Here is a 23,747-nt window from a genome sequence, read left to right as displayed (position 1 = left end):
AGCAGGGTTTTCTTTCAGAGTATGGTTATGCAATTTGCAGTGTATTTTCACTAAGACTATTCTTATACATAATGGCAAGGGATTTAATTTTGAATAAATCAGTGGTTCCCAAACTCCTCCCCCATGGGTCACCTGGAAATTGCTATCAGTCTTGGCAAACAAGTTAATGATTTTTCTGCCTGTAGTAGCAATTGTAATGTGCTGTGCTAGAAGTTGTATGATTTTTAATTTTTATTGGGTGGAATTCAACACTGTGCTATCGGGGCAAGTACTTTAGCTTAAGTACTTTAGCTTGTCAGAATTACCGATGGTATTTCCCCTCTCCTTCCCCACTGTTCTGTTCTGAGTGTTACTAAACACATGCTTTTGACATTTTTTTAAAAATAGGATCCTCGACACAATTTGATTCAACAGTGGTTGTCGCAGAATGGAAAACTAGGCAAAATTGCCAAGCAGTTTAAAATATCCAAATATCCTGTCCTGGGTGACTGGTCCATAAAAGTTCAAGTAAAAGTGAGTATTAACATAATGAATTGTTTTAACAGGGATGTAATGTATCTCTGAGTGAAATCAATAATTAAATTCCCATTGATTTTCATGGGGCTAGGTTGCATACTGGAGTTAGTTCATCGTTGCTAGAGATTAAATCTGTCTACAGTTGTGCAGTTTAATTGAAATGTATACTGTCTAAATTGGATGAGCTCAGCAACTGAGAAAGATCTGAGTCTTCAGATACTGATTACTGTGCAAAAAGTATGATGTGGCAAAGGCATTCTGTGGTGCTTCATTACTTCAGCATTCAGTTCAAAAGATATATAGAAATCATGTGATACAACTTTTAATAACTCATTACCAAAACATTTGTACAGTATATTTTCTTAAAAGCTGAAATTCTAGAAAAGAAGTTCAAAGACAGTTTTTAGTAGTTCTTGAGTTGGTTTAGATACTTGAGCAACATAAAAGGCGAAAGTGCAATTACATGCAGTCATAGAGAGCAAATTGGGACACCATTAATTGTGACTGGGAACAAGCCAAGAAGCAAATGAGAATGAAGCATTCAATATTAACTGCTTTGGAGGGCTATGCAGATTGAGGAAGTGGAAATCAGAAGAAAAGGGAAGCACAGAAATGTTGTACATTAGAAGTTGGCCTTGAAAGAATTTGTGTAGACATTGGGACAAATTGACAAGCACAGGGATGTTGTGTTATCCGCTGTAAACAGTGTTATGGTTCAGCTTCCCACAGGTATCTGGTTGGCCTCTTTGAGATCAGGATTCTGGACTAGATGGACCATTGGGCTCTCTTATGAGAGTTGTTGTATGAGGAAGTTGTATCTTTGAGTTGTATGAGAGAGTTCAGTTTGTGAGAGAGCAAGTTTTCACTTTGAGATGGTGTGCTGGCTAGTGTTGGCTAGTTGCTCCCTTTTCACCTCAGCTCTTGGTCCCAAAGAACAATGAGTCTACTTAAAAATTTCTTTATTATTTAATTATTCATTTTCTGACTTGGCCTTGGTGGTGGTGGTGTAAGTTGGAAGGAGAAATGAAGTTGTTTGAGAGCATCTTGACTCTCTGCTGTGATCCCCACTCACCCCTCGGAACGCAGTAGGGTAGAAAAATGTGTTGATTTGATATTATTATTTGCAACTCTTGAGTTCGTGCTTGCGAGAAGAATGAATTTAAAACTGTCCTGCCTGGCTCCCTGTTACTGTTCAGCCTTGTTAGTTTCTATGGAAACAACTCAGCTTTTCCACAGACACTCTCAGGGAAGCCGAGCTGAGAAACTATATAGAACAACCCTTTTGATCACTGCCCTACTTCCTGATGTGTTTGTGGAAATGAGTGATTATGCAGTGTGCATTATTGTGTGTGATGCTCTTTAAACAATGATTAAATAGCTGTGAAAATATAGGGAGCTACTGTGGAGACTGGGGTGGTGTGTAACAGTATTTAAGGTGCCACAGTACACTTAAGTATTGTAAAGTCGTCTTTGGGAAAACGGCAGTTCAGCTTGTACCTTATTTATTCATTTGCTTGCTTGCTAGAATTAGTTTGGGAAAAGTCCTATCTTAGATATAATACACCATACAAGTTAAGCATACCTTTCATAGAATTTATTTTGTTTTTCTATAGGATCAGACACATTATCAGACATTTACGGTGATGGAATATGGTAAGTGATTCCTGCTTGCATGGAAACTTGGATGCAGATTTTCTTTTTTTTTGGAAGACAGAAGGGGTTGAAAAAGTTAAAGGTCCTCCTGCAACAGTAGAATCATGAATGTTATATAAAAAAGCTATAATAATGAAAAGCCTTCAAATCACCGAAGACCATGAGACTCTGATTATGAGAGCCTTTTACCTCCTATATTTGCCCACACAGCAACTTCATTTGTTGTTCTAAAGATTTTTTGTTATTAACAAATGACGGCAACTTCATTTGTTATTCTAAAGATGATTTATATTTTTTAGATGTCATGGGGATGTATTTCACATGTCTGCCCCATTCACATATGTAGCTGAGGATGTGTGTGTCTAACAGTAAAAGCAGTGTGCAGGAAAGAAGTGCTGAACACTTTCCTATCCCGTACCTTAAGATCCTGCAGTCTTTTGCTCCGAGCAGTTTCTCCCTTACTCCTCTATTAATAGAAGTGAGCTGAGAATAAAGAGCATGGAGCAATGGATTGAGATGAAGTAATATGCAGGAGAGGAAGAGGTTTCGTCCACTTGTTTTAAAGACCTCTCCCATCTGCTTCTATCCGATGACTGATGTGTGAACCAATAACTTCAGCTGATTTAAGACCAGACTTTTTTGTGGGGGTGGGCATATTTTGTGGCTCAGTATTTCCCATGTTTCTTAGATTTCCCATCCCTGGTTTGGAGGATTGTACATTTTGAGGGAATCTTCAGCACCCTCACCAAATTAAAAGCCCTGGGTACTTTGAGGGAGGCCATAACAATTAACATGGTATAGAATTGAAGTGATATGTGATTTCAGTGTAGATGAGATACATAAATACATTGTTTGCATTATACTGAGAAAACCACATTAATGAAACATGTATTGAAAAACATAGCTATGGCCATCAAATTAATTATAGCTTCTTCTTTTTTTAGTGCTACCAAAGTTTGAAGTCTTTCTAGCAACACCTCTGTTTTATTCTCAGAAAGACATGAATTTCACTGGCACTGTCACAGCAAAGTAGGTAAAAAGTGAATCTTACATCATTTGAGACCTATATGCATTGTATACCTGTGTTAGTCCTTAGCTAGTTCCTAACCATGCAAAGGTGGGATTTAATTCAATTATTGATTCCTTCTTTGCAGACATAATAGTTGATCATTATTTATTAAAAGTATATTTTTCTGAGTACAATTTTAAAATACAAAACTAATAATAATAATTTTAAAATGAGAAATTACTGTGGCTATAAAGAGAAAACTGGTAATTTAAGCCCTGCTCCCAGAACAGGACAATTAAAGAATGTCATTGACCCCACAAGTGAACTTGAAGAAAGTTATTAGAGCAGAAGCTGCAAGAAAGAAGGTGTTAACTGTAGGAACACTTGTGTGGAACCGTTATGGCTGGTGAATTTCATATGAGTTAAAATCCCAATAAATTTCCAGATAACCTGAGGTGCTGCTTATGTCCACTCTGTCTCTGTATGTATCATAGGGATACTTGTAGTTATTGTTGTTAATAAAGTAGAAGATACATTTTATTAGTGATGGGCAATAATTTCACTGATTTGGTGTGATTGCCAGTATGCCCAGATCCAGAAAGGGTATGATCCCCAGATTTAAAGTTACATGCATGGTATGTATGATCAGATTCAAGTGGATACTTGTAGGATTATGAGATTGATTCAACCTGTCTTCAGAAACTTGTTTTGAAATTATGTTTTTGTTGTTGACTGTTTCAGGTACACATATGGAAAGCCGGTTCAAGGAAAAGTAACTGTTGATTGTTCCCAGTTCTATGGAAGGAAGAAAAATATCACTAAGACATTTGAGGTGAGCTGCAGTTAGCACCTGACATGTGCTTATGTTGGGCGGAGGGATAACACTTCTTCAGCCACCTCAAGGATTTATTTGTGAAAATAATAAATCTTTTAAATTGCAATGCAGTGCCTTAGATTTTTTTTTACTCAGCTGCCTACCTATGCTGTGGCTTATGCTTATCAGTCTGTCATCCAAATGATTAAGCAATTCTCTAATGATCTGTGTGGTGGCCATTACATAGTAGTCCCCAACTGAAGAAAGCAGTGTGTAACGGAGAGATGTCCCAGCTCCAGCTCCCCTAGAGTTGTGAGCTAAAGACAAAGTTAGAGTAATGTGCAGGTAATGTGTAAGCAGTAATAGCAGATCTCCTGAGCCAGAAACATTCATGGAGTCAGGACATGTCACATGACCTACTCTTGCTTGTTGGAGTAAGAAGGCAGTAGCCACTGGTATGGTTGATCTGCCTGCAGTTCCCTCCTTTGGCAGGTGGTTGGTGCTGCTTAGGCTCACTATTAATCCAACTTCTGATGTTTCCAAGATCCACCGCAGGTTCATGTTTTGACAATATTTTGTTTTATTTATCATTTCCATTTCCAAATTGTGCTCTGCTAATGCTACCTTAACCCTTAAGGGAAATGCAGTGATACAAATATGGTCTGGTTCTCTCTCCCCCATGCCTGCTTATTCCTTTCAGAAGATAAAACAAATTGATTTGTTTTTCTTCTTCTTGTTGTTTTCAGATTAATGGATCTGTGAACTTTACATTCGACATTCTAGAGGTGGAAAATATAACTTACAACAATTGGGGTTATTCTGCACATCACCAGATGCCGGTGGAAATTACAGCTGTGGTTACAGAAGCACTTACAGGTATGCAGCTTTATATGGGGTTTTCTTTAAGGCAGGTATGGGGTACCTTTGGCCTCTGAGGCTCTTAATCAAGCCCTCGTCACTCCCTAGGGCATGCCCCCTTCCCCTTGTTTGCCTTGTGGGAGGAGACTTTCCCCTGCATATCCAGCTCCCTGCAAATCCTTGCTACATGCTGAGAAAGGAGCTGCCTTTCACAACAGTATATACTGTTGGTAGTTGGAATCATGAGAAATACGTACTCTGCAAGTGTTATTAGGAATGAATGATTATGCATGTGACTTTTTTTTTTTAAACCCTCCAAATATTCTAACAGGAATCTCCCAAAATGCAAGTGCTACTGTATTTCCAAAGCATCATGACTACATATTAGAATTTTCTGAGTATCCAGCAGTTCTCAAGCCTAGTCTGAACTTCATAGCTACGGTGAGTTATTCTACTACTCTTTATATTATCAACATCATTCTAGAAAAAAGGCAAAAGCAGTATTATGGAGACAAGAGTTGGGTTTTTTAAAATACTGTATATATTGATATTGTCTTTAAAAGAAATTAATTACAATTTATTTTGAGTCTCTTGGTATATTAGTTATTGGTGGTTGCAAGCTGTCAGCACTAAATGAACTGTTGGCATTCCATATTTAGGATTTGAGTATAAATCTTAGTTGTTGTAAATCATGGTTTTGAAAGTTTTGGTTTGATTTATGGACATGCCTTTTACTATTTTCAGCTGAAAGTAACAAAAATTGACAACAGTCTGCTGTCGTCTGATGAGCGAAGGAATGACATTGTGATCACTGCCACATCCATAGGGAATCCTGCTTACTACCCATATGGTGATGGAGGTGAATCACAGGCAAATGAGGCATCTCAGAACCTAATCTACCATGTGCCAGAAAATGGGATTATTGAGATTGAGTTTCCGGTTCAAGTTAATACAACAACGCTGCATGTTAAGGTATGCTTTTTCTGTGTTTCCCCCGTCAAAATATGTAAATACTTAATCAGAAGATGAAAAGAATCTTAGTATGGAAACTTGTTCTTATGCCTACCTGAGTATTCAAAGTGCTTCAGATGCATCTCAATATCCCTTACAACAGCCCTGCCTAGTAGGCCTATGTTATTATTCTCCTATTAAAGGTGGCAAGTCTGACAGATAGATGTGATATCAGTACTATGAAACTCCATGCCAGGGGAGTTCTTCCAGGCTTAGGCTTACCCTGTTGAGATTTTTAGGGAGTCAGTTAAAACATACCTATTCTGCTAGGCTTTTGGTGAAAACTGAGCATATTTATTACTATTCTCTATTTTAGCTATTTATTTTGATATGCCAGGACCTATCCCTGATGCATCTCTTACCCTGCCTTTATCATCTGTTGGGATGAGCAGTGCTGCATCCTCAGTGTGCTCTCCCCACAATGTCACTTCTGGTCCAAAGGCTTCACCTTTTGGTTGGACTGCCAAACCCTGCAGGATGCAGGAGGACATTCATTTCAAGTGTATTAAATTATCCTTTTAGACTTCATAGTAGGTTCAGGCAACTATTATGAACCATAGTTAAGCTTCCTCTCCACTCATATGTGAACAAGAGGAAGAGAGTGAAATTTTTCATTTTCATTTTTTGCTAAACTATTATTTATCATCACAAAATTCTGTGAATTATTCTGCCTCTAGTTAGTTAAAGCAAACCAGGATGAAACCGTGGCTAGAGTTAAGATAAACAACAGTTCCTCAAATTCATATGGGATGAGAAACGGTGGTTTAGTGAAAACCACAACTTGTTAGCAATCATCTAACCTAATTTGGCCTGTCAGGCCTCTGAATTCTCTCCTAGTACTTTTCCTAGCTATGTCCCTTCATCTTTTTGTTCCTCCTCAAATAGCCTGACCCATTTTGCAAAACATTGAGCTGACAAAGTAGATGCTCTGTTCTTCTTTGCCAGCCTGATTGGCTTCCTTACTGGATATAGATAGAAGATTCTTCCCTTGACAATATGGAGCCACTCTTCAGTCTATCCATGGCTAGGACAGTAGATAGACTGACTAAGCAGATGCAGGATGTTCTACTACATCAGTCCAATTTAGCTGGCAATGGAGAAAGAGAGAGCTTGTCTATTCATCATGGTTGTTTGCTATGTTTCATCTCTGGGCACAGAAACGTCTTCTGAGTGGAAAAAGAAAATCAAAAGTTCTATGATGCTATCTTGAGACTAATTTTAGATGATAATTTAAGAAAATTGCTTCAGGAACTATTGGATTGTCCATCTCTACCTTCTTTTTGCATTCTGATGGAGTGCAGCTTTTTCTTTTTTTTCATTCTAACCATTAAAGGCAGGTCATAGAATCATAGAATCATAGAGTTGGAAGAGACCACAAGGGCCATCGAGTCCAACCCCCTGCCAAGCAGGAAACACCATCAGAGCACTCCTGACATATGGTTGTCAAGCCTCTGCTTAAAGACCTCCAAAGAAGGAGACTCCACCACACTCCTTGGCAGCAAATTCCACTGTTGAACAGCTCTTACTGTCAGGAAGTTCTTCCTAATGTTTAAGTGGAATCTTCTTTCTTGTAGTTTGGAGCCATTGCTCTGTGTCTGCTTCTCTGGAGCAGCAGAAAACAACCTTTCTCCCTCCTCTATGTGACATCCTTTTATATATTTGAACATGGCTATCATATCACCCCTTAACCTCCTCTTCTCCAGGCTAAACATGCCCAGCTCCCTTAGCCGTTCCTCATAAGGCATGGTTTCCAGGCCTTTGACCATTTTGGTTGCCCTCCTCTGGACACGTTCCAGTTTGTCAGTGTCCTTCTTGAACTGTGGTGCCCAGAACTGGACACAGTACTCCAGGTGAGGTCTGACCAGAGCAGAATACAGTGGCACTATTACTTCCCTTGATCTAGATGCTATACTCCTATTGATGCAGCCCAGAATTGCATTGGCTTTTTTAGCTGCCGCGTCACACTGTTGGCTCATGTCAAGTTTGTGGTCAACCAAGACTCCTAGATCCTTTTCACATGTACTGCTCTCAAGCCAGGTGTCACCCATCTTGTATTTGTGCCTCTCATTTTTTTTGCCCAAGTGCAATACTTTACATTTCTCCCTGTTAAAATTCATCTTGTTTGTTTTGGCCCAGTTCTCTAATCTGTCAAGGTCGTTTTGAAGTGTGATCCTGTCCTCTGGGGTGTTAGCCACCCCTCCCAGTTTGGTGTCATCTGCAAATTTGATCAGGATGCCCTTGAGTCCATCATCCAAGTCGTTGATAAAGATGTTGAATAAGACCGGGCCCAAGACAGAACCCTGTGGCACCCCACTAGTCACTCTTCTTCATTTATTTACGTATCTTCATTTATTTTGATATCTTCATTTATTTACGTATGTTTCTTCAATTAGGAGAGGCACTAATTATACAATTTGTGAAACATTAATTGAACTTTATCATTTTCCTTACAATGTGTTGAATGTCCCCCCACCCGTTCCTTTTTTTTTTACAGGCCAAATTTCTGGAGAGCGAAACTTCTATAATCATATATGGTACATTCTACTCTACCACCATGACTTTTCTCCAGATTAAAAAAGCAAGTCAGGATGTAAAGGTAACTTCTGCTTTCCAATAATTGATGAGCTTCAAAATTCACTAATAATACACTACATCATGATAGGGAATTAGCATGTTCATTCAAGTTGTGTTATTTCGCCCCCTAGGTTGGGACTCCATTTGAGCTGAATCTTCAAAGCAACAAGCCGATGAAAGAGATCAGTTATATGGTATTTTAAAAATTATTTTATATGTATTGTGTTGAATTTTACCACAAACACGGGAAAGACAGCATAGGCAATAAGGAAGATTTTGCTACTCAAAAATAACTATAATTTCCAGATAGGACTATGAGCAAGCGTTTAAAAATACCACTTGTACGTCCATGTATCATTTGGGTATGCTAATTGGAGAGGTGAGACTGGTTGTAGCTTTCCTACTGAATGTAAATGTACTGGTACACCTGTGCTTGCTGCAATGTGTGGCATACAAAAATTGATTTTTTTATCCACAGGCATAAATGCCTGTGGGCCCAGACCTATTCACGTGACACCTGTATAGTTGTTATTATACTGTTATGAGTTTGTGGGTGCTAGACCTCTATTATCCCCGGATCCAGTGGGTGTTAGAATTTAATTAAGACTTGGAGGTGTTAAAACTGGGTGCCGGACCTGTGTGTTTTAAGTTGTATGCCAAATGCTTCTAATCCCCTTGAATCAACAAGTGTTGAAAGCCTGTTAAACTAAGCTAAGCTTCATGCATTAAGTTATTAAGCTGGGTAATGGGCCTTTAAGATAACAAAGCATCAGAGGAACTTGGTGTGAGATGGTAAGAGGGTGGGTCCCCTTTGCCTCAACTGATAATGCCAGATCTTAGAGGAGTTAGAGCTAGGAGTTCTGTGACCTGGAAGTAAAGCAGGAAGCAGGAGGGGCAGAGCAATGTTTTGAGAGCACCATGTTTGATGTCTGTCTGGATCCAAGACTGCGGCTATGAAAGAAGGCTCTTGGGGTGACTATGCTGCGAACTCCTCTGTCATAGACTCAGGTTGTATATATGTGTAAATAAACTATATGCCATAAAGAAACAACAGTCTCCACTGTGCCTCATTTCCAAAAGGAAACACAGACCTTGGATAAGCGCTCCTGGAACCCTTGGAATCTCGCACTGCTTGGAGATTAGGCTGGTGTGCAACAATACTTTAGGTGCTTTTATAAATAACAGATGTTGAATTGTGAGATGTGTGACAATTTCAGCTGGAACTCAGCTGACAGGAAAATTAGTTAACTTTCCCCCCTCCTCATATAGGTGATATCTAAAGAACAAATTGTGGCTGCGGGTAAAGTAAACGTTGCAGAATTCTTTTTAACACCAGAGCATTCTTGGGCTCCTACAGCATGCATAATTGCCTACTATGTGAGTGATGATGGTGAAGTAATTAGTGATGATCTCTGCATTCCTGTTCAACTCGTCTTTAAAAATCAGGTAAGTTTGTGTGCATAGACTTCCTCTCACACAAATGGTGTTCTGTTTTGTTTTGAGACTATACACAAAAAGGGAAGCATAAATAAAAATAAGTCAAATAAACATAGTATGTAACTGAAGCCCACACACTGATAGGCATTAGCATAGAGTTATGGTTTACAAACTATTTCACTAGTTGGTCTGTTTAATTCCTCATTAACATCTTTCAGATTTTAAACTGGGTTTCCTGCATTAGAGTCCATTTATAGACCTTGCTGTACCTACCAGCAAAGGATGCTTAGGATTAAATGTATTGACTGCTAGTGCAAACAGCTTCACTGTCCATGGCCTTATGTCCATGTTGTGCAAAAAAGTATGCATACGTTTATTTACATATCTGCATTTAATTTAAAAGCCATCCTATAAGCATAGTCTCTGGGTGGCATATATGGTTAAACGGTAGCATTAAAAATCACAATTACATTAAAATAATTAAAATAAAGATAGATTTATTTAGGCCCAATTTGCTTACCTGCCCCCCTCCCCAGCTTTCTACCTCCAGTCCCTTTTAGGTCATGTGCTGTTCATCTCTTCAATCCTGCGTTGTGTTTCCTCTGTCTGCTACTTTGACTTATTTTTTCTTCTGACCTTTTCCCACCTTTAACCTTGCTTCATTCTTCTTTCTCTGTCTTCTAAGGATGGCTCCTGCAAAATAGATAGGTTATCAAGACATCCATGACTGGAGATAACACCATGATTTGTTTTTTTGTTTTTTAATGAGGGGATTCACACTCTCTCTCCAGCACTGTGGCTGTAACCTGAACTTCCCTCCCATGGGTACATTTCATATATATATATGAGTCAGCACCTGAAGTAAAATAATTGTTCATTCTACTTTATCTACTGCATAATATAAAGTAATATGCTTCCCCCCACCCCTTAGATCAATATGTATTGGAATAAAAATAGAGCTGGGCCTTCTGAGGAAGTCACTCTCAAGATTAATGTGACGGAACCAAAAGCAACCATTGGTCTTCTGGTTGTGGACAAAAGCACAAAGCTCCTGGGGAAAAGAAGTGATATCACAGAGGATGCTGTAAGTTTCTGAAAGAAAAGAAATGTTTGAAGTGTATTTTAGAACTGTGTAGGAGCAGCTATTAGATTTGATTGTGAGCTTTGCCATTATACTGTTAAAGTAAAACAGTCGAGCCACACTGAGTTGACACCAGTAGATTTCATTCCTTTGAAGTGTATGATAATTCTCAAAATGTTTTTCTCCAATGTTTTATACATTATTTAACAGAACAAAGCTTCATTTTCTACAACCACTGTCTTTCCCCTTTCACCCATGGCTACTACCTAGAATGCAAACTGCATGGGTTGCTTTCTTGATTGGGAAGGCATTTTATGTAAAGTGGTTCCGACATGGTTCAGGCTGACTTCTAAACTAATCAGCAAAACACACACACCATATTGTGTGTGAGGAATGGTTTGTTGGCATGCCTAAAGTCTTTTCTGAAGCAAATGTGAACCCCGTCACACAAATGTCTCCCAGATGGGGAAGCCATTTATATTATTTGTTTCAACCATGCCTCCATGAAGTGGGCCTAAGAAGCAAAGAATGGGAAGAATCCGTTTTCACAGCTTGAGAGCAAGAATTGGGGGGAATTATATACAGTGGTACCTCGGGTTACATACGCTTCAGGTTACAGACTCCGTTAACCCAGAAATAGCGCTTCAAGTTAAGAACTTTGCTTCAGGATGAGAACAGAAATCGTGCAGGGGCGGCACAGCGGCAGCAGGAGGCCCCATTAGCTAAAGTGGTGCTTCAGGTTAAGAACAGTTTCAGGTTAAGTACAGACCTCCGGAACGAATTAAGTACTTAACCCAAGGTACCACTGTAATCCTTTTGTGGGAAGTAGAATGAGACACACACAACAATGCTGGTGCTTCCTGCTTCCTCCTGACCCTATCTACGGTTCTTGCCAACTTGCCAACTTTATCCTTTAGTATTTAGGGGAGGTTTTCAGGGAAGCTGAGCATATAAGTAACATTATTACAAGAGTGGTACTTCCCAAGTTTCCTGAAGCCATCGGAAGTTCCAGGAGTAGCCTTTTTATAATATGGGATGGCAAAAAGCATTAGAGAATAAAAGTTTGTAACGTTCTGGTTCCTGCACCTCAAAAAGTGGGAAAGGTACAGGAAGGGGCACCTGAAATGATCAAGGGGCTAGAGCAACTTCCCCATGAAGAAAGGTTGCAACATTTTAGGCTTTTTAGTTTGGAAATATAGTGAATAAAGTGGGATATGATAGAGATGTATAAAATTATGCATGGTGTAGAAAAAGTGAGAAACTATTGACAAACCTGTGGTAAGTGGTAGAGATACAGGGGAAGTGAGAAAACATTTTCATTGATTCCCATTGTATTTTTGCAAGGATTTTGTTAACAATTCTCTGTATACTCAATTTTAAAGTAGCATAACAACTAAGTGGCAGATAACTGTTTTTGTTGACTTTTATTATTATTGTGTCTTACAATTTTTGCTTTGTTGTTCTTACAGATAAGGCTCTTGCTAAGTAGAATATTCTTTGTTAAAACAAGATCTATATGATCATGATTAATTGAATTTATTTTGGTTTCTCCTATGAAAACTAAGTACTATTACTATTATTTTAGGTTCATCATGAGCTAAGTTTATATAATAGAGGACTTGATTATGGTGCAGCCAGAAGTTCATATGGTGTCTTTCAGGTACAGTTTTAAAATGCATATGTACTTTTCCATTGTTTTGATGTATTAAAGAAAATAAAAGTTTAGTAAGGGTTACTCAGTAGGCAATTCCATTCATTAGTATTCTTGTGTTTTCAGATGCAATTGGAGCGAAGAAAACTCAGTCCTTTGTAGATACTGACTTTCTTCCACACAAAGCTAGCTTTTATTTTCTAAACCAAAAATGTTGTTTATTTATGCATGCTTTAAAATATGCTAAAAAGAAATAAAATATAGGTTGACAAAAATGGTTCATATGTTGCATATTTTTTAAATTTAAAGTTATTTTTATATATTGTGTTTAGAATTGCAAACTCTGGGTACTGACTGATGCCAGCCTTCCAGAAGATGAAAACTATGAAGGCTGTAAGTAAAAGTAACATCAAGTATAATTCTTTGTTTTTGGCTCATGCGATGTATGTAGAACATAAAGCAAGTGTTCCTTTCTTTTGTTTATTTCAATTAAGCAAATAAAATTATGTGTGTGTGTGTGTGTTGAAAAAGAGTGACACAATTTAGGATGCAGTGTAGATTCTAAACACTGAAATTATTTGAAGAGAATGTTACAGTATTCTCTCTTGCCCCCAGTTATGGATTATAGCTCAGCTTTAGAATTTCAGCATCATCTGGAGCCCCCAAGAGAGTCTGTTGGTTTTGAAAATCCCCATATAAGGACAAATTTTCCAGAGACATGGATTTGGCGTGAAATCACAACAAGGTAAACAGAAAGGGTTTTCTTTACATATCCATTCTTATTTGAGAACAATTAATGTAATGTATTACCAGCGGAAGGAACTTCTCTGTAGCTTTTAATACTTCTGTTGAAGAGTTTCCCATCAAATGGGCATCTTTGCCGAGCACCAATATGCAGGACAGCCCATTCTTGAAGAATGTTATAAACAATGTTTTCTGGAGTTACAAATAAGGAAAAGGGCAAAATACTCTTAGAAGCTGGTTCATACTTGAATGACAAACACCATAAAGTTTAACAGCAACAAGCATTTATTTATATGCCACTCATCTGACTGGGTTTCCCCAACCACTTTGGGCAGCTTCCAACAAATTAAAACATCAAGCACAGTGTAAAGCAGAGGTGCATATTTGCAGCAGGTAGTGGGCATACGTTAGGGGTATGCTGCCAATCTTAGATCCTTTAGCATGTGTCCTTTCTGCTCCATGCTTATAAACATATATTTTTGCATACCACTTCAAAGTGTCTTCCACTTTATGTGAATATGAATAGAACCATGGCCCTTATGTAGAAACTGAATGCATAGCCTTCATTTGTACCTTTGCAAATTTTTCCTCAAACCATTAACTTGATTTAGCAAATCATTCATTACTCCACCAGGAAAATCTGCCTAGATTTACTGACCATTGTTGATGTTTATCCTTCTGAAATTATATTTCTGCTTTCTTTTCATTTTTAGATCGACTGAAACAACACTGAATGTCACTGTTCCTGATACCATTACTACCTGGGTAGCTAGTGCGTTTATAATATCTGAAAACCTTGGACTGGGTGTGATGAAAACGCCTATTGAGGTAACAGAAATTCAAATGCAAATACACCTCACCCCTCTGTAGAACCCTGAGCATAGAGGTGTGATTTCATCTGCCAACAATACTATGTCCATGTGGTGGTGAGAAGATGCAGCTCAGAAACTGAGGGCATTCCAAAGGCGAAGGGCATATTTTTCAGATATTTGGTGCCTTAAACTTTAACATTGCCTCAGCTGCCATTTAAACCACAGGGATGAGGAAAGCTGTGCAGGAGAACAGAGCAAGAGAAGAGAATTAGCACCAGGAAAAAGGCTAGAAGGGCCTTATTGTTCTAGAGAGAATAAGCCCAGTGGCAAGTTGGGTTTGTAGCCTATCCTTGCCTCCCAAGAAAAGCTTTCTCAAGAAATAGGAAAGATCCAGCGAAGGAAAAGACTGCAGGAAATAGTTAGGCACTAGAGGGCACTCTAATCTAAGAAAAAGAATAATAGGGTTAGGGTGAGTTGAAAGCATCACTATAAAAACAGACTTCAAAATAAATACAACCTTTTGCTACTTTAGTGATGTGTCCTATTCCCTAAATAATATGGGATATCTCAGAACCCTAACTCCGTAATAGTGACGGATATCTCAGAACCCTAACCCGTAATAGCTGTTGGCTCGTGCTCTCAGGGCAGCAGAAGCAGTGGAATGGCACTCAAACATTGGCATGTAGTTTGGCCCAAAAGCAGTTCTGCTTAATGTATTTACTAGATAAGGAGTTGGGAAGCATTATTAGGACTGCGCTCCTATATCTACTCTGAGAAAAAGTCCCATTGAACTTGCTTTTGTGTAAGGCTTTGTAGGATTGCACCATAAAGATGAATGAGCAGAAATGGCCAGTTTCTTCAACCTGGGTGTATTGATCTTCCTTAATCAGGCTACAGGCTGAACCTTTTGCAAACCCTCACATTACTACTGCCACCCCCCTCTAAAAGAGCTAGTGAGGTTTCAGGTCCCTGGCAAAAGAATCCACCAGGCACACTAGGGCAAAATTAGGGGAAATCCAGGAAGCTTCAGTGATAAGGGGTATGCCAGCCAACTTGGAGGGAAATCAGAGAACAATGCTGCCATTTTTTCTTGCTAGTGTTGCTCTTAGCCTTCCTACCAGCTTGATGACCCCCCCTCCCAAAAAAGAGACTCAATAAGAAAGCATTGCAGAGGCATCCCAGGCCTACTGTTATCTTTTTGAAGATCTTCCCTGTGCAGAAGTGGTGATTATGCTTCTGACTTGGCAAGTGCTGCTTTGGGAGAGAGAGAGAGCCCACAAATGTATTGCATGCCCAGGTGCAGGGAGCCTGTGCCTGGCCAGGGCCCAGTGAATGATGACAAATAAAGATACAGGACAAAGTACTGGGTTCAAACAGACCACAACTTTATTGATTACAGATGTATGTAGGCTTTGGTGTAGGCGGTGGGTATGTACCCTAAATCAGTCAGCTCGACTGCAGGTAGAATAATGGTTCAGTTGGCCCTGGGTTAAGGGTTGCCCTATGATATACATCAGTTGCAGGCAGTCATACCAGGACTGCTATCTCGGCATCTGGACAGAAGCAACCCCTCTTGGATCCCTTTAACAGGGTACCCTGTTTTTTTATAGAAGGGGACTGACTCCCAAGCCCTGCCTCCCCCCAAGACTAAGGATCCAACCCAATGCCATATCTGCCAACAAGTTCTGTCAGTTTTCCAGCTGTTGTTGGACTCTAATCCCTCTCAGCCCCAGACAGCATGGCCAGTGGTCAGGGAGGATGGGAGGTGTAGTCTCATTGACATCTGGAGGACCAAAGGTTCCCTCGCCCTGTTTTAGGATAAGGTAGTACAGTGGCACCTCGGTTTTTGAATGTAATCCATTCTGGAAGACCATTCAAGTTCCGAAACATTCGAAAACTGAAAACTCAAAACGGAAGCCTCAAAACAGAAATCTCAGTATGGAAAACTCAATATGGAAGCCACGTTTCCGGTTCGACTTCAGAGGCACGTTCGAGCTTACAGCGTTCGCGTTCCAAAACGTTCATCAACGGAGACGTTTGAAAACCGAGGTACCACTGTATATAAGTTTATTTTTTCTTCTAAAATAAATTACATAAAAATGTACTTACTAGTGAAGCTCTTGAACAATATTCAGTATCAAATCTGATATTATAATCAATCAAGAAGAGTGGTTGAGATTTGGGGTCCAGGCTTTCCATCTGGCAGTTATATATGAAAACAAAACATTTGATTATGAGAATACCTCATTCATGGATTTGGATCTGGATATTAACTTTTATTTCAAGCTCATTTGAGATTAAGGTCAATATTCCTTTTTTTCCTGAATGTTGTTTGGCAGAGACTGATCAATCCTGGTGATTTCTATGAAAGTGCACGCTTGGCTGAACGTGCCAACAGTTGAGTAGTCTTTAATGAATCCATAGCCAAGATTCCACTTCACTTCTCACAATGACTTAATTTCCCTCCTGTACATTGTTGGATTGCTCGGTTTCTATTTAAAGTTCCATATGGTGAAAACATGTTATACATTGACACATGCAAATAATATTTTTACAAAAACATATAACTGAGCACAGGCTTTATAGATACAGTGTTAATAAGCTTACAGGGCTTAGGAATGAGCCTTATCTGGTATTAATTAAAAATCTGTGATGGGTATAATTTCCTAGTGGGTGCTCCTTGCAAGCACAACATAATTCACAAGTGTGAATTGAGAACTTTGTATACAGTGAGTTTTTCTTCTTTTTCTGAGCATCAGTTTCACCCACCCACTGTCTCACTCTACTGACCATATCACAGTCTATTTTGGAATATATTGACCGGTGGGACTGCTGCCTGAAAATACGGGAGAAAGCCATTCTTTATTCATGCTATCCCTTACACATGTGCAAAGAGCCCTAGTGGATTACAGGGTGGCCAACTTTTATTTTCAAAATATTAATGATATGGGGGTAGAGATGGATTGACGTTGGGCAGAAATGGTATATCAGCTTTGGAGCCTGGAATAATCTGGGTGGGGTGGACTTTGGCAGGATTTGGAGCTCAGTGCCTTTTGGATGCTAGTACTTATTGCCTGATATAACATAGCTCTTCTGGTCAGGCCAATCAAATAATATCTGGTTGGCAACCCTACTTGTATCACAACAGATACAGTCTTTAACTTACTTTAATCAGAATATGCTCAGTAAATTAGATTTTGCTCTTGAACCAGTGCCTAAAGTTATTCTAATACAGGCAACAGTAAATTCCTTTTTAAGTGTAGGAGACACACCCCAAGAACTATCTCATACCGTAGCTATGCAAGGTTCAGGGGCTAAATGCTGTCCTGGGCATATAAGAGTGCCATAGTTGTGAAAGAGACACATCTTTGTATGTGTGCGAGTTGAGAGATGGGGCAGCTGTGTTTTGGAGCCCCATATTCAATCTGTGCAGCTATATGTCAGCTTCTAGCATGGTGGCTGAGGTACTTCAAGAAGTGCACGACCTACAAAATTTGCTGTGTGAAAGTTGCACCCCCCATTTCTTAGCATACTGATGTTTGTTTTTAGTCAATTAAATTCTAACTGGCCAATGGTCAAGGTCTGTTGTGAAAAGTTCTAATCAAAAACCATCTGCATTTAAATTGTATTCTGCTGAACAACTAACCTATACACCACAAGGGTTCACTGTTGTATAACTTTTTATATTTTTCAGTTAGAAGTCTTCCAGCCCTTTTTTGTTTCCTTAAACCTTCCTCCTAGTGTTACAAGAGGAGAAGAGATTGTTTTGGAAGTAAACCTCTTTAATTATTTGAAAGAAGGCACTGAGGTAAACATTCATTCATTTGTTCATTTTCTAATATTAGGTGGAATCCAATGGTGTCTGTACGTGAGCAGAATGGCCTTCTCACACAACAATTCACATTTGTTCTCTGCACCCTTGCCTGCATGCACCCAACCCTCTGGAGCAAATTTGTGTGTGTGTAGGGAGTGTAAGGTGAGGAGAGCAAGAGGAAGTCCTGTTGTGTGAGAGGAAGTCCATGCATGCAATTTTGGATTTTGCCCATGATGTCTTGTAGTTGCCTTATCTTTGCTGTTGCCAGCTCTTAGTTAACCTTTGCTGGGGTAGTTCATGGTCTTGCTGGAGCATGGATTCAGAGATAGACTGTTTATCGGTTACTGACCCTAGGGGGTGGGGAGTCATTTTGCAATTGGATTTTGTCGGTTTTTTGATTTGGCTTAGGCTGTGATCCTACGCAGATGTTCTAAGGAGTAAGCTACCTTGAACACAGTAAGAATTGCAGCTGAGTAAACATGCATAGAATCATGCTGTATGGATGGGCTTGGACAGAAGTGCAGATTGAATTTTGATGCCAATTGGACTGTTTTTGGTACAGTACAGAACATTATAGCTATGTGTGGCTTTGCCTTAGCAGAAAATGCCTCCATTTGCACAAGTTTCACATGTTATTTTGCTTTTGACATTTACTCTGCACTTTCTTCTTTTCTCTGTCCTATCTCCTGGTGTCATATTTGTCTCACTTTCCATTCTCCTAGTTCCCAGTTGCCCACCCCCTTCTTTCTTGTTTGTGTTTTCTTGAGTGTTGCTGGGTACTCTAAGGTTGATGTATCCTGGCGGGCCCACCCACGTTATAATTGGTAGTAGTCACATCTATGTGAAATCCTTTCTGTGCCTCCTGGTAAATGTCACATTAAATGTCTTTGCTAGTAGCACAAAATATATGTTAATTAACCACTTTTTTTATAGGTTACGGTGACCCTTGATACAAGTGACACCTTTGAAATCCTTATTGTTTCTAATGATATAAATGCCATGGGAAACCAGCAATCAGTATGGGTACCAAGTGAAGCTGCAAAGACTGTTATTTTTCCGATCAAGCCAAAGCAAATTGGAGAGATTCCCATCAGAGTGACGGCAATATCTCCCATTGCTTCTGATGCTCTTTTACAGAAAGTATTAGTGAAGGTAATTTAAATCATTATTTACACAATCTGTTTGTCGGATGGATGAACCACTTTTAAAAGTTGCACACAGTTGATAATTAGTTTTAAGTATTTACGGGAAGTTTCTAAAGGGAGTGATGATCTGAGTGTTGTAAGAACCCAATTTGTGCTTAACTCTGGAGCTGTGTCTAGGTTCTGCATAGAACACGGAAGAAACATGGTCTCTATGCGGACAGGACAAAACTGAAGTGGGAAGACAGAATCTGATGAAAGGATTAGCAATATTGAGAAGGATAAACTTATTACTACAGGAAAATAATGATTCTAACAAATCTCATGTTGAAGGTTACATAATTAATATCTCAGCCATAACACATTTGCTGTGAAATAAGTTTCCTTGGTTTCTGAGGAAATTACATTAATGGAGCACTGCTTAGTACTGATATATCTAAAACCGGTGATAGTGTTTGCATTTGAGCATAGCTTGAGATGGAAGAATCTGTCAATTTTAGATTCTCTCTGTTCCTCATTTTTCCAATATTAAGTTCCCTTCTCAGCATGGTTAAGCAATATGTCTGAACCAGGCCACTCACCCCACAGCTTCAGGTCTGTTGTTCACTTCCAGACCATGAGACTTAAAGCACTTATTTCTGCACAAAAAGGTATAATACACAAATACTAGAACTGTTTTGTAAAGTACGTGGCGCATTAATTTAGTAGATCATTGTTTATGAAGTCAGGCATGTTTATACAGTATCTGAACTGGCCCTTAAGGTATATTTGGGTTCCACATGAACCAAGACTAACATGGAAGTTGTGCACCACTTACAAACTACAGTGCTAAGCAGTATGTAATTGCAAATTGTTGAAATAAAAATGTGAAGAAGCTTTATGGTTGTTTTCTGCACAAAAATAGGCTTAAATTGTGCTCCTTGAAAACCTTCGCATTAAGCTATTAATTATTAGGAAGACCCAACTCTGTTGCAGAAAACTTCATGGCAGAAATTTATTAGTCTTGAAAAGAGTTTATATATTGTCATAAGATGCAATTTTGATAACTTGTTATTCAAAATTAATACTGCACATCAGCTCTTGTGAAGCAAAAATCCATGGGGATATGCATTGTTACATTTTTGCTTCATTTCCCAATATCAGCACTGCCAATGCAATCCTATACAAATGTCTACTCAGACATTATTTCCATTGAGTTCAGTGGTGCTTAATTCCAGCTATGTCAATACAGGATTGCACTCTGAGATCTGTAGAGGTCCCTGATATTGGGAGAAGTGCACAAAGAACTACCATACCTAATAACTTTTGGACATGCATCTAGTCTTTGTTTATTTTTTCACAGGCTGAGGGATTAGAACAGTCTCACTCAGAGACAATTCTTTTGGACCTGTCCAAAAGAATAGGATTTGAAACAAAAAGACTGAACTTCACTTTTCCCTCTGATGTAGTACCTGGCAGCGAAAGAGTGCAAGTCACAGTTATTGGTAAGCATTTCACTCCTCTTACATTGTTTCATTTTGATGCCTGCTGGCAAATAAAAAGTAAATATGAAACTGAAATATCAGTAAGAGTGTGCTCTAATTGATTGCTGAATTATTCAGCATGCAAATTATTTTGTTACTGGTATGGTATCATGACTGGTTTTGAATAGATAAATTATCCCTTGCCTGTGAGAATAGGTGGAAGTGTTCCACGTCAGTGAAAAGGAAATGCTGTGCAGGCTATTTCTCATATAACCCATTAATTTCATCTTCCTTTTTTATTGCTAACATACAGTGTTGAAAACTGAGATATGAAAGCTAGGAGCTAAATGGCACCTTAAAGCTAGGTTATGGGCGCAACAACGGAATGTCTAGGCACGCTTTTTTATAACAATAATACAAAGCTGAAAATGAATGAACTGCAGCTAAAATATTATTTTCATTTTTCACATGGTCTAATCCTTTCCCTGCCCATCACTCTAATATTCTTAACAGGGTCTCTTGTCCAGTCTTCAGAGAGTATCTGGAAGTGGGGAGCCAGAAAAAATTCCTCCTTTCCTTCCACACTGCAGCTCAGAAACTGCTTGGGCTAATGAAATTCCCTGTCGCAAAATGTGCCTAGAACAATGGAAGTTTCAAACACTGCTAACATACTAGCATAGCTCTGTAGAGTATTGTATACCTGCTGGACATTTCTGGGTTTTTTTGTTGTTGTTGGTCTTCAGTTTTATATGTTATTACCATCAAATTTTAAAAATACATTGATTTATTATATTTTGTTTTATGTTGAGCTCCTAGTGGTCTCATATCCAGGAGATTAATCAGGTCTGCACTTGGTGAATTTCAGCAATGCTGCAGCCTCAAATACTCTTGGCCCATTCCCTAGACTCACATTATCAGCAGAAGTGATAAAGTGTACTGCATATGTATGGTAATTTCAGTTATTGTGTGTCTGCGTCATTGAAGTGCATGAGTATATTAGGGTATCCTGTAGAAGTGATGCAAAGAAAACTCGCAAAGTGATTAACTCAACCTTCCACATTTTTCTACTGGCGTTTCCGTTACGTTGTCTTGTGAACTGTATCTTTCAGGAGACATCCTCGGCCCCTCTATCAGCGGTTTGGAGTCACTGATCAAGATGCCTTATGGCTGTGGGGAACAGAATATGATCAATTTTGCACCCAATATTTATGTTCTGGACTATCTGGCCAAAGCAGGAGACCTGAAGCCCAGACTTAAATCAAAAGCCATGTCATATATGAGAGAAGGTAAGAATCTGTTTTTGGAGAAGAGCCTGCCATTTATTGTGGGTTTCTATTAAGGTTTGATGGGAGAAATCATTCCTCCTGCATGGATTGCTTTCCCTTTTCCCTATACACGCCTCAGATGTGTGATGGATAGATAGAGGGGCAGAATGGGCAGAAAATTGCAAACACTGAGACAATTTTGTGAGCCCTGAAAGCTTGCCAGCGGCAGCTGTCACAATAAGAAATGACCAGGACTGTAACACCTCCTGTAATGTGTGTAACAAGGTAATTCAAATTCTACATTGCCCACACACATGGTTTAAGCATAGTTTTGCAATAAACTCAGTTTAACTGTACCTTTGGAATCCTAATACAACTGGAAACATAAAAAGATAAAAAATCTGAAGAAGCTAGTTTTCTCACCCAAAACCATATTATCTGTTTCTTCTTTACTTAAGTAGAGTTGCGACATACACAGTCCTGACTTCCAAACTGCTCTTGCACCACACAGGTTGCATCCTTTTTGAACACAATTGGGCAGATTTAATCTCCAGTGTAGGACTGTTGACTTTGGTACTGTCATGTTACAACTAAATTTGGACTGGCATCCCAGATCAGTCTCCCACAAAGAAGGAACAAAGGCCACCGACAACAGAAACGGTTTTGTTTGCTTTGCTGAACTCCATGGGTTGTATTTGGCCTGACAACTGGACTTTGGCCACCCTAAAGTTACACAGTTAGTTTCAAAAATAATGAACATCTGTTTTTTAAGCAACTTCTTTGAAGTTTGCAAGCAATCTGTCACTCCCTGTAGATTGATTTATACTATCATAATGTTTTTAACTTCTCCAAACATTAGTTTCATTAAAGCTATTTTTAAATGAGTCATAACTGTATTGTTAAATTTGTCATTCAGTGATACACTGTTTAACTTAAATCATGCTTGGCTTTGGGATTTACAATGTTTCTTTGCAGTCTTTTGCAGCCAGAATAAAAGCTATCATGGAATAGCTTTGATTTTAAAATAGAAAAATACTTCTCTCCATCTCGTTTTCTTTTGTTTTGTACAGTTGCTTCTTATGGTCCTTTTGGAAAGGCCTATATTTATACATATTCTTTTATACATCGTGATCATAGTCTACCCAGTGTAGCATAAAATAAACTTTATATCATATGTCTGAATTCCTAAAAAGTACAGGTTCCAAAACAACCTTTACAAATGTTTTTCTATACTTTGCTTGATGATTATGAATAGCTTTTTGTTATGCTACACTGTCAATAAAAATCATCCAGTACACCACCTTTTTAACATTTTTAAGTTGGAACGTCTTTGAAAACAGTATACAATGTTCCTTTCTAAAGCTTGCCGAAAAGTTCAATCCTACACACTTTTGCACTGAAGTAACTCCCACTGTATTGGAAGGTGTTTGCATCCTAATGAGTGTGTTTGGGATTGCAGTTCATATTACAGTTTCTCACCCATACTTGTAAATGACTCAGTGGCCATTTCATGCATTACATTTGTAAGGTGTGCTTTTTATTTATGGAAATAACTGCTCTAAAAAGGTGAAATGTCAATGCAACAGAGACAAGGTATTGTATAGGGACACTTATCAGGAAATAGTGATTGGCAGTAGATTATATTTTTTTTTGGTGTATGTTCGTTGACTAACCCAGGTTTGCTTCTTTCTGTCTAAACTGTGAAATGTCTCTGGTGTGTCCTCTGTAGTTTATAATAATTGCTTCTTGACTGTCCAGTGGATCCATTGGTTCTCACTTTTCTTTTGGTAGGGTCATAGCATGTAACATGTGCTCATGACACAAAAGTAGTCCCATTAAGGTAAACTTGTGTTTTTCCTACATAGGAGATTATCTCTAGCCAAGTTGATTGTAAAATATGAAG

At 38.8% G+C, this 23,747-nt stretch overlaps 1 protein-coding gene across 4 annotated transcripts in view; it reads left to right on the top strand.

Moving 5' to 3' along the window:
• The window catches only part of CD109 (CD109 molecule), a 69,060-nt gene that overhangs the window by 18,040 nt on the left and 27,273 nt on the right, over positions 1–23,747 (top strand). For all 4 annotated transcript variants that reach the window (XM_079970383.1, XM_079970382.1, XM_079970381.1 and 1 more), the window contains exons 5-23: positions 388–513; positions 2,130–2,169; positions 3,114–3,198; positions 3,920–4,010; positions 4,739–4,868; positions 5,182–5,291; positions 5,595–5,822; positions 8,356–8,457; positions 8,567–8,629; positions 9,705–9,881; positions 10,804–10,956; positions 12,539–12,613; positions 12,937–12,997; positions 13,220–13,349; positions 14,062–14,176; positions 17,855–17,968; positions 18,908–19,126; positions 20,459–20,600; positions 21,689–21,865. In XM_079970383.1, the coding sequence (XP_079826509.1) occupies positions 388–513; positions 2,130–2,169; positions 3,114–3,198; positions 3,920–4,010; positions 4,739–4,868; positions 5,182–5,291; positions 5,595–5,822; positions 8,356–8,457; positions 8,567–8,629; positions 9,705–9,881; positions 10,804–10,956; positions 12,539–12,613; positions 12,937–12,997; positions 13,220–13,349; positions 14,062–14,176; positions 17,855–17,968; positions 18,908–19,126; positions 20,459–20,600; positions 21,689–21,865 (2,338 nt within the window). The remainder of the gene's footprint in view (positions 1–387; positions 514–2,129; positions 2,170–3,113; positions 3,199–3,919; positions 4,011–4,738; positions 4,869–5,181; positions 5,292–5,594; positions 5,823–8,355; positions 8,458–8,566; positions 8,630–9,704; positions 9,882–10,803; positions 10,957–12,538; positions 12,614–12,936; positions 12,998–13,219; positions 13,350–14,061; positions 14,177–17,854; positions 17,969–18,907; positions 19,127–20,458; positions 20,601–21,688; positions 21,866–23,747) is intronic.

This window comes from Podarcis cretensis (genome assembly GCF_951804945.1).
Source record: "Podarcis cretensis genome assembly, chromosome: 3".
In the NCBI taxonomy this organism is placed as follows: Eukaryota; Metazoa; Chordata; class Lepidosauria; order Squamata; family Lacertidae; genus Podarcis; species Podarcis cretensis.
The sequence above is the reverse complement of the archived record's forward strand: the minus strand, read 5'-3'. Positions and strand labels throughout refer to the sequence as shown.